General features: G+C 41.4%; 1 protein-coding gene and 1 long non-coding RNA gene across 4 annotated transcripts in view; both read left to right on the forward strand.

The window, feature by feature from the left end:
- The window catches only part of LOC309664517, a 439,565-nt gene that overhangs the window by 314,898 nt on the left and 108,193 nt on the right, over positions 1–16,474 (forward strand). The gene's annotated exons all lie outside the window — the stretch shown is intronic.
- LOC309664457 (uncharacterized protein) overlaps positions 1–16,474 on the forward strand; it is a 71,007-nt gene that overhangs the window by 15,267 nt on the left and 39,266 nt on the right. Inside the window, exon 2 of the mRNA XM_082469917.1 lies at positions 8,371–8,526. Within this exon, the coding sequence (XP_082326043.1) occupies positions 8,371–8,526 (156 nt within the window). The remainder of the gene's footprint in view (positions 1–8,370; positions 8,527–16,474) is intronic.

Here is a 16,474-nt window from a genome sequence, read left to right on the forward strand (position 1 = left end):
GAGGGAGAAGCTGGGTTGATTTACGCAGACCAGGATGTGAGTGAGCGTGGAGAGGCAAAGAGCAAGGTTGTGTCAATCAGGCAAGGGTGTACGGGGACGGGGCGAGACCCCAGAACCTAAGAAAGGGATTGGATTTAATGGAGAGCTTGTCGTTTTCTTTCACTTACCAGCTGGAGCCCCCAGGACCTTTCTTTCTGAGGGGTCGGGGGCGGGGCGGGGAAGGGGGAGCTTCTTCCACACAAGACTTGCAGAGGGCGAGGCGGTGAAAAGTGAGGGGAAGCTGCAACGTTGAAGCCCTTGGGCAGTTCCAGCAACCTCCTAGGCCAAGTTCCTCTTAGGTGAGATTACGGGGCTGGTCCACCTTTGAGGTTCCAGGGTCCTCAGTTCATGGCTTCCCCCGGATCACTGGGGAAATGAATTAAATACCCAGTTTCTGGGGTCCTGCCATTGCTTTGTCTGTTCTGGGGTGAATTGATAAGAAACTGGCTTCCCCTGCCCAGCTTTATTGAGATAGAATTGACAAATAACATTGTGTAAGTTTAAGGGGTACACGTGATGATTTCATATATGTATATGTTGTGAAATGATTACCACAAAATCTAGTTAACATATATCACCTCACATGGTTACACTTTTATTTTTTTTTATGGTGAGAACTTTTAAGGTCTACTCTCTTAACTTTCAAACATGTAATACAGTATTGTTAACTATAGTCACCATGCTGTACATTACATCCCTGGAAAGTATTCATCTTATAACTGGGAGTTCGTACCCTTCAGACCAACAGCTCCCCATTTCCCCCGCCCCAACCCCCTGGCAACCACTAACATACTCTCTGCGCCTGTGAGTTTGACTTTTTTAGATTCCTCAGGTAAGTGATATCATATAGTATTTCTTCCTGTCTGACTTATTTCATTTAGCATAAGATATGTATATCACATTTTCTTTATCTATTCATCTATCAATCGATACAGGTTGTTTCCATGTCTTGACTATTGCAAATAATGCTGCAATGAAGTTGGGAGTGCAGAGATCTCTTCAAGATAGTGATTTTATTTCCTCTGGATGTATAACCAGGAGTAGAATTGCTAGATTCCAGTAGTAAAAACTGGCTTTTGAATTAGGTGTAGAGGAGATAGGTATCAAGGTGTGGGGAAAACCTGGAAAAAGTCTCCAATTTAGATTGCTTCTTAAGAGAGTTTAAATTCTTGCTCCACTTTAAAGAAATGGAAACTGGAAATCATGATCACTACATATAGGTGGAGTATATGAGAGAAAACCATGTGGATCCAATCAGTAGATCGATCTTCAGAGAAAGGCCTTGGGTCGACACCAAAGCTGGGGAATGAAAGAACATTCATATGTATTAAGTCGAAATTGAATATTTGAGTTATGTATGTATCATCTTTTATGATTCTGTGCTTTATTTTTTTTTCCAATCAACCACCCATCTACAGTTGGGTAGTTTTGAATATAAGGATTCTATATCAATAATAAATGCTTATATCACAGGATGAATGTGGGGAAGAACTGAGATCACACAAATCTAGTCCAGTGCCTGACACGCAGCACGTGCTCAGTAAATACAAATCCTCATTCTCCTCTCTTTCCTTCCAATGACTGGGAACCACAACTTCCCAAGACAGCTAATTCCATTTCCAAACAGCTTTCGATGGTGAGAAGCTCTTCTAAAGCCTTGTAATTTCTATCTATTAGCCTTAGTTTTGTCTGTTGGGTGTACACAGAACCAAAGGCAGTTCTACTAGTATTGGAAAACACAGTCTTGTCCCTCCAGGAGCCTTTTCTTTTCCGCAACGAACACTTGTTCTTGTTTTTAACTGTCCTCAGATGATACATTTTCAAGATTCCTCACTCACTATTGTATGCATTCCTCTCTGGGCCCACCCCACTGGACCCAAGTGATACCCCAGATGAATGTGACATTCTATACGTGACACCATAGAACTACTCCACCACTTCACCATTATTCTTGACCCTCCCTTCCAACGAGGCCATCTGTCGTGCATGAGTGTTGTGATAGTGTCAAATGTTGCTAATACAGGCCTTGTTGCTTAAGTCCTTTCCTCTGAGACTTCTGTGAAGCCGGGCCTTCTCTGTCCTGAAATTGTACATTTGACTTTTTCAGCCTGTATGTGGAAATCTGTATGAATTACATTTCATCTTGTTGGTTTCAGCCCAGTTTTCTAACTTGAGTCCTTTTTTTCCCAGTATTTTAATGCAAGTTATTCAGCATAGTAACTATTTTTTCCAGCTTAATGTTGTCAGCTAATTTGGTAAGTGGGCTTTCTAGGTCTTTATTCAAGCTGCTGATAAATATAACGGACAGTAAAGGGATCGGGACATAGTCGTTTGACACTTACAAGAAGTCCTGCTTTCCCTTTCATTTGTTTAACATGAAATTCAACAAATATTTGTTAATCTGTACATGTCAGGCATTGTTCTAAATGCTGGGGATCCAGCAGTGGACAAAATGAGAAAAATTCTATCTTTACGAAGCTTATATTTTAGTGAACATCATTTTGACTAAGTCCTGCCTCCATCATATATATATATATATATATATATATATATATATATATATATATATATATATGCCTTTGTCCTTATGTAATTTAGCTCACGTTTGTTGATATTAAGAATTTGTTGAGTATCTACCATGTGATGAGCCCTTTTTCTGGTCTGCATGCATGTAATATGTAAGTGGGAACTGATGCAGAACACGTAGGCCCAGGTGTCCAGCCACTAGATTGGCAGAAAGCTGATTATCACATTTGTGGGATTTCCTCTCCTTTTTGGATCATCCATAAACTTCTTGAAACATTTGTGGTCTGAGAAGAAATTACTACAAACTTCCATTTTCGAGTGGGGGAAAAAAAATCTTAGTGTTGTCCAGCTCTCTGTAGTGGCTATTTCTGGACACTTGAGGGCGCTGCTGAACACAGATTATCCCCATCCATTTGACCGTGTGGCCCCTGCCCCATCACCAAGTGCAGGTTGGTGCCCTTCAGAGGAAGGCTGGTTTTCCCCCCTCTGGGCCTCACTCGGTGGCTTCTCTGGAGCAGTTCTCTGTCCTCAGTCCTTTTCCTCTAGGGCTGAACACCCCTGAATGGCTCATGGGACCTCCCCCGAGGATCTGAAACCCTGCCTCCCTGTAGTTCTGAGAATATTTTGGGTAGGTGGTTAAAGACATTGAGGAGATCAGGTGTTGAGGTGGTTTTCCTTTGCAGTTCTCAAAATCTAAAAAATGTATTCCATTCCCTTCTTGAGATAATGTTAATTGATCAAAGCCTTCCCAATTGTTTTTCATTTAAAGTGAAAAAAAAAAATCTGATTCCTTCCTAAGGAAGGGGATAGGCAATGAGGCACCACTTTGGAGGTGCTACTGACCACAGATTACTGCTCCCGCCCCCTCCATGGAGTGGTGATAATGGCAGTCATGCAAGGGGGATGGTGCCGATGGGCTGGTGGGGAAGGAATCTCAAAACTTAATGTATGAGTTGTAATTTTTCAGAGGTCTTTGTGCATCTTTAAATATCAGTAGGAAAAATGTCTTCAGTGGGTTACCCCCAAACATATACATCAGCAGCTTAGCTCATTTGATCTCCAAAATATCCCTGCAAGGTAGCATTATTCTGGCCATTTCATAGATGAAGAAGCAGGTTCAGAGAGGTGAAGTGACAGGACCTCTCTATATAGGAGCTTGGAAATTGGGTCTGTTGGGCTCTGAAGTCTGACTTGGTCCACCATGCTGTGCTTGTAGATTCCCACCCTCTGTGCTGACCTGGACGCCCCTGCACCATCGTTCAAGCATGGAGAGGACTGCTGGAGGGCTTGGAGGCCCAACGAATTTCTTATGGGCTAAGAGCTTCAGAAAGGACTTTTCCTTTGCAAAGAACTGCTGGTTTGATCCCCTGAAGTAGTGCATCTCATTAAGCCAGCGTACGTAGTGGAAGTAGAAGGGTCATAAAGTGCTAGAGCCAGAAGAAACATCAGTGATCATGCAGCTTAGCTTATTTTACTGAGTTGAAAACTGAGGTTCGGGGAGCTTAAATGACAACTAGGGAATGTAATAAGGGAAAAGAATCTGGAAAAAAAATATACGTATGTATAACTGAATCACTTTACAACTGAAATTAATACAACATTGTAAATCAACTATACCTCAATTAAAAACAACAACAACAACAACAAAAACCTGATTGTTGATGACTTCAGCTTAGAGGTCTTTGTTATTCTTAGAACAGTGAAAATTACTGGCATGTTAACATACATCGAACTTCCCGTTCTTGCCAAGGCAGAGTCATGGGTTTATTTTTTTACTGTTAACAGCTATAAAATGGGGCAAAATATATGAGCAACTATTCTCAGGCAGTGAGTGTCACAGGGCTGCAGCTCTTGAGAGAAGGGAAGTATGCAAGGTGAATTCCTCTTTCATGCCAACTTTTCGCCTGAGGCATTTTCTACACTGTAAGGAGTCTGGCTGGGGGAAGGACGAAAAGTCAGAAGGTCAAAGTTGCTAAGGCCGAGGAACTTGCAGGTTTGGGTACCAGAGAGGAGGCAGCTGAAGAGAAACAGACCCAGAAATCTGTTTAGGGACTCCCTTCAAGTTCTTTGCCAAATCTTTAGCTACATATGCACTGAATGAGACTCTACAAAGTCAATTGAGAACAGCTTCTAGAGGACTGAAAGGTGAACAGTGATTTTAGAAGTTGCACGTGTTAGGGAGATGTTGGAGTTCTAATCCAGCTAAAGTGGAGATGAACACTTATTTGAGTCCCCAGAAAGGCTCATCTCAGGAGAAAGGACTGTGTCCTAGGAATAAGGGGCATGCATGCCATAGCATTGACAGCAAAAATGAAATAGACCTGCCTTAAAAAGGCCCAAACCCAAGACTGAACAGGATCAAGATGACCTCTTAGCATTTAACTGCTTGTCAGAACAAATTGTCACACTTCTTAGAGGAATACAACAAAATTCAGAGTCTCTACAACATATCATTCAAAATGTTCAGCACACAAAAGAAGATGTCTAGACAGGCAAAGAGTAAAGTTAGATATGTAGAACTTCCTTCCTTAGGCTTGAAACCTCAAACATTTTCTCTCAGTTGGCTTTTTTCCTTTGGGAATGTTTTAGTTTGACTTAAATGATGAGTGGACCATGGAATATCTGGGCTTTAGCAATGTGATTAGATTTCTTTTTTTTCTTTTTAAAATTGAGGTATAATTGACATATAACATTATATTAGTTTCAGGTGTACAACATAATGATTCCATATTTGTATACATTGTGAAATGATCACCACAATAAGTGTAGTTGACATCTGTCATCTTATGTAGTCACAGATTTTTATTCTTGTGATGATAACTTTTAAAATCTACTCTCTTAGCAACTTTCTAATATGCAATACAGTATTGTTAATTATAGTCACCATGCTGTACATTATATTTCTAGGACTTATTTACTTTATGACTGGAAGTTTATATCTTTTGACCTCCTTCACCCATTTTTCTCATCCCCAGGATTGGATTTCTGATCCAGAATAAAAAGTTGTTTGTTTTTGAATTGTTCTTAATGTCTTGGCTGATTTGCAGAGCAATTGTCCTGCATATTCATGCAGAAATGCACCTCTGTAGATAGGCTGGCCTCCCCAACTGGACCTCAGCATTTTTGTGGTTCAGTTGAAGGATGACATTTTGAAACACATCTGCATTTCCTCTCTTTCTTCTTTAAAAAGATTGTCATGTTTGTCTTTTCTTTTTATTTTTTTCAATAGGGGACTTTGGGGAATGGGGATGGGGTAGTGGAGGCAAGACAGGGTGGAGAATTTTACATATTTGGGAGAATATCCTAGATTTCATTGAGCATCTGGATGACTGATAATAAGATAGGGAGGAGCTGTAAAATTTGAGAAAAAAATTGTAAAATCTCCAAAAGAAATATCTTCTAGTTTTTTTTTTTTAAATAAATTTATTTAATTATTTATTTATTTATTTTTGGCTGTGTTGGGTCTTCATTGTTGTGTGCGGGCTTTCTCTAGTTGTGGTGAGCAGGGGCTACTCTTTGTTGAGGTGCGCGGACTTCTCATTGTCGTGGCTTCTCTTGTTGCGGAGCACGGGCTCTAGGTGCACAGGTTTCAGTAGTTGTGGCACGTGGGCTCAGTAGTTGTGGCTTGTGGGCTCTAGAGCTCATGCTCAGTAGTTGTGGTGCACGGGCTTAGTTGCTCCATGGCATGTGGGATCTTCCTGGGCCAGGGCACAAACCCGTGTCCCTTGCATTGGAAGGCAGATTCTTAACCACTGCACCACCAGGGAAGCCCTATTCTAGCTTTTTGTTTCAAGACAAGAATTTATAAGCACTTTAAAAAAAAATATTTATTTTATTTATTTTTGGCTACGTTGGGTCTTCATTGCAGGTTTTCTCTAGTTGTGGCGAGTGGGGGCTACTCTTCGTTGCGGTGCGCGGGCTTCTCATTGTGGTGGCTTCTCTTGTTTGCGGAGCATGGGTTCTAGGCGCGCAAGCTTCAGTAGTTGTGGTGTGCGGGCTTCAGGAGTTGTGGCTCATGGGCTCTAGAGTGCAGGCTCAGTAGTTGTGGCACATGGGCTTAGTTGCTCAGCGGCATGTGGGATCTTCCCGGACCAGGGCTCGAACTCATGTCCCCTGCATTGACAGGTGGATTCTTAACCACTGCGCCACCAGGGAAGCCCTATAAGCACTTTTCTTAGACAACTTCAACTTGTGTTGCATATCCAACTAATTCAATTTTTACCTATAAAAAATGATTTTAAAACTTTCTGATTGTGTAAGAAACCTGAAGATGTATGAAGAAAAATTTTTGCAGTTTCTGTTTTTAGATATAGTTGATCAGTTACCCTTTCCAGTAAAAATGATCCTTAATATAAATTTTTTTCTTTTCTTGAAAAAAACAAAGTTGCTTCCTAATCAGGAAGGAGGCAGAAGATTTCTGTTGGAGATCTTTTTATTCTGGTTGCTGTTGGGGAGATTTACTGTTCTGGGAATATGCACATTTATTCAATGAGGGAATAAAATCAACATTATTGATTATTTTAAGACAGAAAACATCTTGAATCATGAAACCTGTAATTCATAGGTCTTAATTTTTCTCCTTGTTTCCAGTGGCTGATAGCTCATCCTGCAGAATTAGGCCTCCATGCCCTTGGAATGCTCTGCAATTAATTAATAATTTATGCTGGGTGAACTGATATGCAGAACGGGGACAGGCCTACGTCCTGCACTGGGATTGCTTTGGCTGCTTAAATCATCAGGGAGGTTTTCCTGGTGGAAAAGCTCTGTGCAGAGGGTGGCCCAGAGGCTGAAGGGCAAAGCTCAAAGTGATGGACACGTCTGGGCAGCTTTTTTCTTCTCTCAGCTGTTGGTTTGACAACCTCTCTCTCTCACAAGTGAATCAGATGGTATTTCACAGACTCTGACCATCCTTCATTGGATTGTGTGGATTCTGAAACATTTTATAAGTTGAATCTTGAGAAAATGCCTTTATCTGGGCATGGGGAATTTAACATGCAGTTGAGAAAGGGATTTTAAACACATGAGAAGGATTGATTAGCTTTTCTTCTGATTCTTGGGCCACTTCCATTTTAGTTTCAGTAAATGAGGAATTTTTTAATGAGTTATGTGATATTTGCTGAAGGCTGTGATTTTGGCAAATGCTAAATAGAAAACAAATTTCTCTTCCCCTGCCTTCCCCTATCCATCGTCTTATTATTTGGACAGTATTCTCAAATTGTTTGCCAAAATCAGTGACACAACTGAAACCGCACAACTCAGATGGGATTCGAACCCGGACGAAACTCTGATTGGGACTTGAACTCATGGGCTGGGGCTTGAACCCACTGTCTTTTAATTGAAATTGTCCACCTGGTCTCAGGACTTAATGAAGCTCAAGTTCTTTATGTCTTGTCGCAGAAAGAATTCAGTGAGAGACAAAGTGATAGGTAAGAAGTGGATTTATTTAGAGAGATAACAGATTCCATAGACAGAATGTAGTCCATCACAAAAGGCGAGAGTGGCCGTGAAATATGGGGTGGTTAGTTTTTATGCACTGGGTAATTTCATAGGCTAACAAGTGGGAGGATTATTCCAACCATTTTGGAGGAGAGGTGGGGATTTCCAGGAATTGGGCCACATTTTGGCCTTTTCTGGTTGGCCTCGGAACTGTCATCGTACCTGTGGGTGTGTCATTTAGCATATGCTAATGTATTACAACGAGCATATAATGAGGTCTACCAGAGTTTGAATCGTCTGCCATCTTGGATCTAGTTGGTTCTAACCACTTTTTGTCAGATCCTCAATGGCTATGTCATTCTTTTAAAGGTTGTGTCCTGCCCCCTGCCCTCCTGTCTCACAACTGCCTTCTTCAGATGGGGACCTGACAGACTGGTCCAGATTCCCATAGCTGACAGCCAGCCGTGTGTTGGGTCTTCTCTGTGGAAACACCAGCCTCTCAGACAGAAGGGCATGAAGCTCCAGGTGAGCCAGAAGATCACTTAGCCTAAACCTCACAACTGAAGGGTGTTATTTTTTAAATACAAAGTAGTTTCATTGGTTTATTAAAAATTACAATGCTTATTGCAAATTCTGTGCAATACAACAAATAACAAAAAAGGTAAAAACCCAAAAAACACCTCACACCCCCAAATCTCACCATCTATATGCAGGGATCACCAAACTTTCTGCAGATGTCTAGATGGTAAATATTTTCACCTTTGGAAGCCCAATGGTCTCTGTTATTACAACTGAATTCTGCCCTTGTAGCAGAAAAGCAGCCATAGATAACATGTAAATGAAGAGATGTGACTATGTTCCAATAAAACTTTATTTAGGGCCAGATTTGGCCTTGTAGGCTGTGGTTTGCTAATCCCTAACCTAGAATAACCCTCATTTGCATTAGGTACACATCACTTCCCAAATATATATATTTTTTCCTTCTCACATGTGTCTTTGTGAATATATCCATAGAGGAAAAGGGAGAGAACTAATTTTATATAAATGAAAGCACTTTCATAAAAATGAAAGCTATATTTAAAACATATTCAGTTCAGTTTTACTTGAATTTAACAGAAGTGAAGGGAAACTGCAGGAACTGCTGAACATCAGACACATGTTTCTTCACCACATGTGATAATAGTTCCTAAAATAGTGCTTCTGAAATTAAGGGGAAAAAAAAGATGAAAAGGTTGGGGATCCTTTTGCTTTTTTTAAATAATTAATTAATTAATTAATTTATTTTTGGCTGTGTTGGGTCTTCGTTTCTGTGCGAGGGCTTTCTCTAGTTGCGGCGAGTGGGGGCCACTCTTCATCGCGGTGCGCGGGCCTCTCACCGTCGCGGCCTCTCTTGTTGCAGAGCACAGGCTCCAGACGCGCAGGCTCAGTAGTTGTGGCTCACGGGCCCAGTTGCTCCGCGGCATGTGGGATCCTCCCAGACCAGGGCTCGAACCCGTGTCCCCTGCATTAGCAGGCAGATTCTCAACCACTGCGCCACCAGGGAAGCCCCCTCCTTTTGCTTTTTTAAGTTTTAGTTTTCCGTTTTGGATGGAGCAGTGGACTCCCTACTGTGACCCATGAGGAAAGGTGCATTCTTCTACTTCTCCTGCTCCTCTGAGTTCTCATTACTCATTTGATTGTTTTCAATTGTCAAAGCTGATGATTTACATCTTATTCTGTAACCACAATTACCTTGGTCTTTAGTCTTAGATGTTTAAATAGATGGGCTAATGCTTACCACTAATTTTTTTTTTTTTATCAAGGTTTCTCCATGTCTGTGTCTTTTTTTTTTTTTATTTTATTCCTTCTTTTATTGAGTTGGATTTATTTATAAGTAATATTTTTCAAGAAGAACTTATAGGAATTTTATTCCCCAGTTCACCCCTTAGCATAATACTTGAAGGGCAAATTGTCTAGTTGCAAAGTTCCTGGGTTACACTTTCTATCAAGTGTTGTATAATTTTAAAATCACAGCTTCTCCACTCTTTTGTCTGATTGTATTTTGTGGTCCAGAATCCCACTTTCTCCTCCCCGCAGTGCTGTTTGGGTGCTACATTTCTTCTGTTATTTTCTGTTGGAAAACTTGTATCTCTGTGTTCATGCTGGAGGATTATTTGGCTGTGTCTGTCACACTTGAGGTAACCTCTCCAGGCCTGAGAATATTATAGGCATTGCTCCTTGGCTTCTGGCATTGAATATTGTTTTTTGGAAGCCTGAGCACAGCTTTGTTCTCATCCTTTGGGTATCTCCCTCACCATGCCTGAAGGAATCCTTCTTTACTGTTGGAATTAATATCTTCCTGAGAATGTCACAGTATCCTATCAGTTTTGTGCCCCTTTGAACTTCAGGTTTAGTTCTTCTTTTGTGTTGTGAAAATTTTATTCTATTTTGTTTTTTACTATCTTCTCTGTTCCATTTATTGAGTTCTTTATCTTATGGACATCAATTATTGTCTTTGTTCCTGTGTATCCTCTCAATTGCTTTTACACTCTTGCTTTCATTTGCTGTTGAAGGAAACCAGAATATGTCACCCCAAAATATGTCTCTTTGACATAAAAATTATTTTGAGATGAAAGCAATCAAGAAGTAGTAAATGCAGAAGAAGCTTCCCCTTTTCTGCCTAAAGGTGGGAAATAAAGTCTCCTTTAACTGGAGACAGACACTTAGCCCAGAGACCAACCTGAGGATCCTGCAGACAAACCTTGGTAAACTAACTTTTATCTTCCTAGTTAAGCAAGAGAAGGACTAACTAACCCTAGTTAGACTACCCCTAGCTCAAATCCCTTTCTCTTGTCAATTCTTCACAAATGTATTGTTTCTTTGTCTAGAAGGTATAAAAGCTTGCTGCTTTGGCTATTTCTTTGGGTCTCTTGTGAAATCTCCCATGTACATGTAAAAATTCAATAAAACGTGTATGCTTTTCTCTTGTTAATCTGTCTTTGTCAGTTTAATTTTCAGACCCAGCCAGGGACCTAAGAGGGTCGAGGAAAACTTTCTACCCTTCTACATTATGATTAACCCAAGGCTTCATTCTATGTCAGCAATTTGTCAGTCTATGCCAATAATTCCATGTCAGTCACTGTTTCTGCTTATTATTTCTATAATGACGTTGTTTTGATCCCTACTTTGTTTCCTTAGTTTCACAATCTCCCTTTCATTTCACTCCATTACATCTTCATTTTCACTTTGAACTAGTGCTTTACTGAATTCATGTTTTTCTTATTTTCTTTTGTAGCAAGAAGCACTCACAGGGAATTTGTCTTGTCTTCCGTGGATTATATTCTCTTTCCTTCTTTCTGATTATACCCTTTATTTGCCTCTCCTCTCCCTTTCTTCCTTCCTCCTTCTCTCTATTTCTCCCTCTTTCTTTTTCTTTGTTTTTTCTTGTGCTTTAGTGTTTGCTTGGCTGCCACGCCATTTCTTTTGATCTTGATCCAGCTTGCACAGCTCTGCCCACTTTCTGGTCCATATATTGTATTATACATGAATTCTCCCAAGCTCTCTATTTATCTACGACCTATTTGTCTTTCTGACTTGCAGTCTGAAAACTGAATATTGTTTTCCATGTACTCTTGTTACTTTGACATTACCAGGACATGTGAAGTTGGAGGTGTGTCAACTGAAAAAAAATGCACAACCTAAAAGTTGAGAATCATGTTTTATTTGTGGACTTTCTGAGGACTTCAACCTGGGGAGGGGAGGTGGGTGGCAGGCAGCCTCTCAGCTCTGAGGGATGCTCTGAGGAGGTAAGGGAGGAACCAGGATACATAGGAGTTTTTGCAACAAAACCCAGGTAGTCGGAACATCAAAAGATTACTGTTAATTAAAGAAAACCAGACATCTCAAGTTAATGAATTTAGTGCTTTTCTGTGTATGGGGAGATGAAAGAGTCTGGGCTCATTGACATCATTCCTTTGATATGCACCTTAACTGTCTAAGGCCAGTATCCTGTGCTTTCCCATCCTGAATCCCCTTGGGGTGCACATGTGGGGGCAACTACAGTGGCTGATGGCCTGGTGGTGAGTAGCCTATTTGTCTCCATCCTGAGTTCCCTCAGGGCTCACCAACTGGGCAGCTGTCGTAGCTGATGACTTGATGGCTGCAACATCGGTTGTTTGCTGATGTGGCAGGTGGCCTCCTTTGTCCACAGGTGTATGGCTGGGGCTGTGGAGGAATGTTCTGCTGGGGCACTGAGTCCTTTCTTGGAGCCCTGAGCTTGTCCTACACCAGGGTCTACTCTGTCTACGTCTATTCTACTCCCAAGGAACATGGCTTTAGAGTTCCCTTAATTTAGCCCTGGTGATTTTCTTGCCTCTTCTGAGATCCTGACCTCTTGTAATGGGAGGTAAATGCTTCTCCTCTGGAGGATTTCCTCCCTGCATTTTCCTGGGCTGCCTGTACATCTACTAAATATGCTTCTCTCCAAATTAGTGTGGATACAGTACACATTGGAGGAGTTTGTCTACACATCTTCATCCCTTAGGATTGTTTCTAAGAGAGGGGGATTAAGTTAGGAGCCTATAATAGTTTTTTCTTGTGCAATAAACAACTGCAAAATCTCAGTGCCTTACAAAACAAATGCTTATTTTCACGCTCAGGAGTCTGCCAGTAAGCTCTGGTTTGTCTGATCTAGGCTGGGTTTGGCTGCATTGACTGGACTCCATGCTCCCTGTCTGCTTCAGAGATGCTCTGTATCTTCACTCTGGGGAGCAAGATTGGAAGGGGGCTGCTACCTGGTGGGATCACAGCCTAAAAAGCTAAGTCGAGTCACACAAGCACATTTAAAGCCTCTGTTTGCATCATGACTGCTAACATATCCTCTGGCCAAATCTAACCTCAGTGGGAAGTCAGCAGCATCACATGGCAAAGGACAAGGATGGAAAAGTCTATAAATGGGAGGAAGTAGAGAACTGGGAATTTTTTTCTCAATCTATCCAAGAGACACCCCCCCACCCCCACCGCCAAGTCTATTGAGAATCTCCCATTTCTTTCATTTGCTGCCACTTTTGAAATTTAGGACAAAAAGTTACATCACCTTTCCTTGATTAGAATTTGGGTAAAACTTTTTTTTAATTAAAAAATTACTTTATTTTATTAATTTTTTCTATTTTATTTTATTAAGAATTAGAGGAGGACAGATCTTTGATGCAGCCTCATTCTGACATCTGTAAGGGTTATCTGAGCTTCTTTAGAAAGTAAACTCTGATTTTTAATTACAATAGCCTCTCTATTGCAAACCTGACTCCCTTCTGCTCTAATTGGGTCTCAGTTCTGTGCTTCTCTCTGCGGGGGCTTGACCCACACTACATCATTTCGGATTTGGCTTCTCTGGTTTCCTCTAGACATTTTCTCTGTTTGGCTATAGTCTTTACATTTTAAAACTAACACTGGGCACCTGCAGGGTATAAATAAATTAGATTGTATTTAAAGGGGAAATAAAGTGAGAGTAACGGCTTTTAAAACTTTTTATTTAATAATGAGTCACTAGAAAGTTTATTAAAAGTTCTGTGTGCAGAGTCAACTTACCAATACTGGTTATCAGGCCCTAAACTGGACTTTTCCTCTGGTGGAACCTCAAGATCTGGGGTCGGAGTTGTTGACAGGCCTGGCATAAGGGAGCTGGAAGGATACGGTACACATATATTTAATATGTATTATATCAAAGAAGGATATAGCACGTCCACTGAAGGTCTAGAGAATCTCGTTTAAAATCTCCAGAGAACAATCCCCTAGTGGCCTGCCAGTGTGGGAGATGATGGTACCCTGATGGAACTGGATGGTAGCTCTGGAAGCCTCGTGTTCAGGTTTGACCCACTTCCCTGTTTTCGGACCCATGATTTCGTTGGGCCTGTATCCAGTCTCTCCCAGGCATGCATTTCTACTGCTCTTAGGAGTCTCCCTCTCTAGACACTTGGTTTTCATCCTTTACAGCTACATTAACTCCTCCTCTACTTCCCATTTCCCAAAAATATTGGTCTTGTGATTTGATAGCGAAAAAAATTCCTCGAATTCCTTAAATTTTTTGCATTTCAGTGGCATTTCAGAAGAGAGCAGAGGTAAATGCATCTATTCAGGCCACCATGTTTAACCAGGCCATTCCTCTTATGTCCTTCCTTCCTTTTAATCACATAATAACCGTCCTTTACATTCCAGTTGAAATCTTCCTCTTTCGTCTCCTTTTTTCAGAAACTTTGATTAAGCACCAAATATGGGCTAGCTGCTGTGTTGGACATTGAGGTCACACAGATAGAGACATGCAGCGCCTATTCTTTTTTTTTAATTAAAAAAAAATTTATTTATTTTATTTATTTATTTTTGGCTGCGTTGGGTCTTCATTGCTGCGCACGGGCTTTTCTCTAGTTGCGGCGAGCGGGGGCTACTCTTCGTTGTGGTGTGCGGGCTTCTCACTGCAGTGGCTTCTCTTGTTGCGGAGCATGGGCTCTAGGCTCACGGGCTTCAGTAGTTGTGGCATGTGGGCTCAGTAGTTGTGGCTCCTGGGCTCTAGAGCGCAGGCTCAGTAGTTGTGGTGTACGGGCTTAGTTGCTCTGCGGCATGTGGGATCTTCCCGGACCAGGGCTCGAACCCGTGTCCTCTGCGTTGGCAGGAGGATTCTTAACCACTGTGCCACCAGGGAAGCCCCAGCTCCTATTCTTGAGTCTAGTTTTCTGTTTAGTTGGGAGACCTTCCAGTGACTAAGCATTTTCTAGCCAGGGAGAATGGGATTAATTGAGGTAAGTGCATGGGAGCTTAGGAGGAGTGCCTAAGTCTGCCTGGAAGAGGCAGGGAGAATTCCTGAAGGAGGTAGCATTCGGATGCACCTTAAAAAGATGTTTTAGTCCGAGGGACTAGAATGAGTTAACAACAGGACAGTGAGAGAAAACGTGACTACTGATTGGACTAGCTCAGGATCATAGAATGTGAAAGTCATTTCCTTCCTTTACACTCCCGCTGTCATTTTAAAATTTATTGCTTTACCATTTTTATGTGTGAAACCCAAATATTACCAAGTCCTCTGGTCTCTGTTTCTTTAATATTCAAGTACAATTCTCCAAATACAGTTTTCAACATTTATATATCTTGGAGGAAAAAGGGCTCTGTTTGTCTTGCTGATCCCAAGCATTGACCCAGTCTCTTTCTTTTTTTTGTCCCCAAGCACTCTATAGAGGACTGTTGTGTGTTACAGACTTATATTGAAGGCTTAAGAAAAATAGATGGGGAAGACAGCTCAGTCTATAAACCCAGAACAAGTCTTTCCTTTTTCCAGGGGCCTCTGCCTGCTGCCATGTTGCTGGGGGTCATTCTCCCTTTTGTGTCACTTCTCTCCATATTTTTTCTTCCCTTAATTCCAAGTATCCCCTAAATTTCCTTTGAGCTTCTAGGGGAAACCACCCAAATTCCTGTTAATTTATTAGACAGACTATTTCAATTTTCCTAGTTGCAATTAATTGTTTCTGCCTGTGGGTTTCTGTAGGCTTGTCTTCCTCAATTAAGCAAATGTCCCCACCACTTTTTACCTCTGAACTTGCCAGCCTTCCCCATCAGATATAAACCCCCTGAGGTTGGGGAACTTGACTCATTCATGTTTATCTAATAAAGTATAATGTTTCACTCATAGTAATTATTCAAATAAATCATTCTACATGCGTTGCCAAAACCCCAGGGCTCTGCAAACGTGAGATTGCATTTATCCCTGCATGGTGGTTTCTTCAACCTCATGCAAGACAGTTTGATTCTTCAGCTGTTTCTAATTGAGATTCTTCCAGTTGCTGACGAATCAGGAGGTAAACGGAGCATGAGACCTGAGGCTTAGCACTCTGCAGGACAGTGTCTGTTGGAATCTTGTGTCTCCTTTTCCTATAGAACCACAGTAGTCACAGGATGTGGGGTAAAGATCTGCCCTCCCCACCCACCAGGGATGACATCAGCACTGGGCAGGAAACCCCATTTGTCCAGGCCTGCAGAGGTCAGTGACCTCAAGTGGGATGGTGTTGGAGTTTTGGGTGCTTTCGGGACCCTGGTAAAGGGGCAGCTGGTAACTGGTGTAGATGGTCTTTTCCTCAGGGGACTGAGAGGTTACAGGATACCTCTGCCCTGTTTCTCTGTGATATTTTGTTCTCACCAATGACCTGAGGAACTTAAAAAAAATCTTCCTTCATTATTCATTGATCACTGGCTCTAGGATTTAGTTTGTCCAGATCTACAGAGGATCATTTAGTCAACTGGGGTTGGCCAGTGGTTCTTCCCATGAAGGACACTAATGACAATTTCTGGTCGTAAGTCCTGAGAAGTGACGTTGAAAGTGGAGTGGTCTCATTATATTTCTTACTGGTGAGTTTTCAAATCAATAACCACCCATCCCAGTAATAATGATTATTTGTAGACGTTCTTCTGTTGGAAATAAGCTAAGCTTTATGTTGTCCTTTTTCTTCCAATT

Source organism: Balaenoptera physalus (genome assembly GCF_965194825.1).
Source record: "Balaenoptera physalus genome assembly, chromosome: 7".
Lineage (NCBI taxonomy): Eukaryota > Metazoa > Chordata > Mammalia > Artiodactyla > Balaenopteridae > Balaenoptera > Balaenoptera physalus.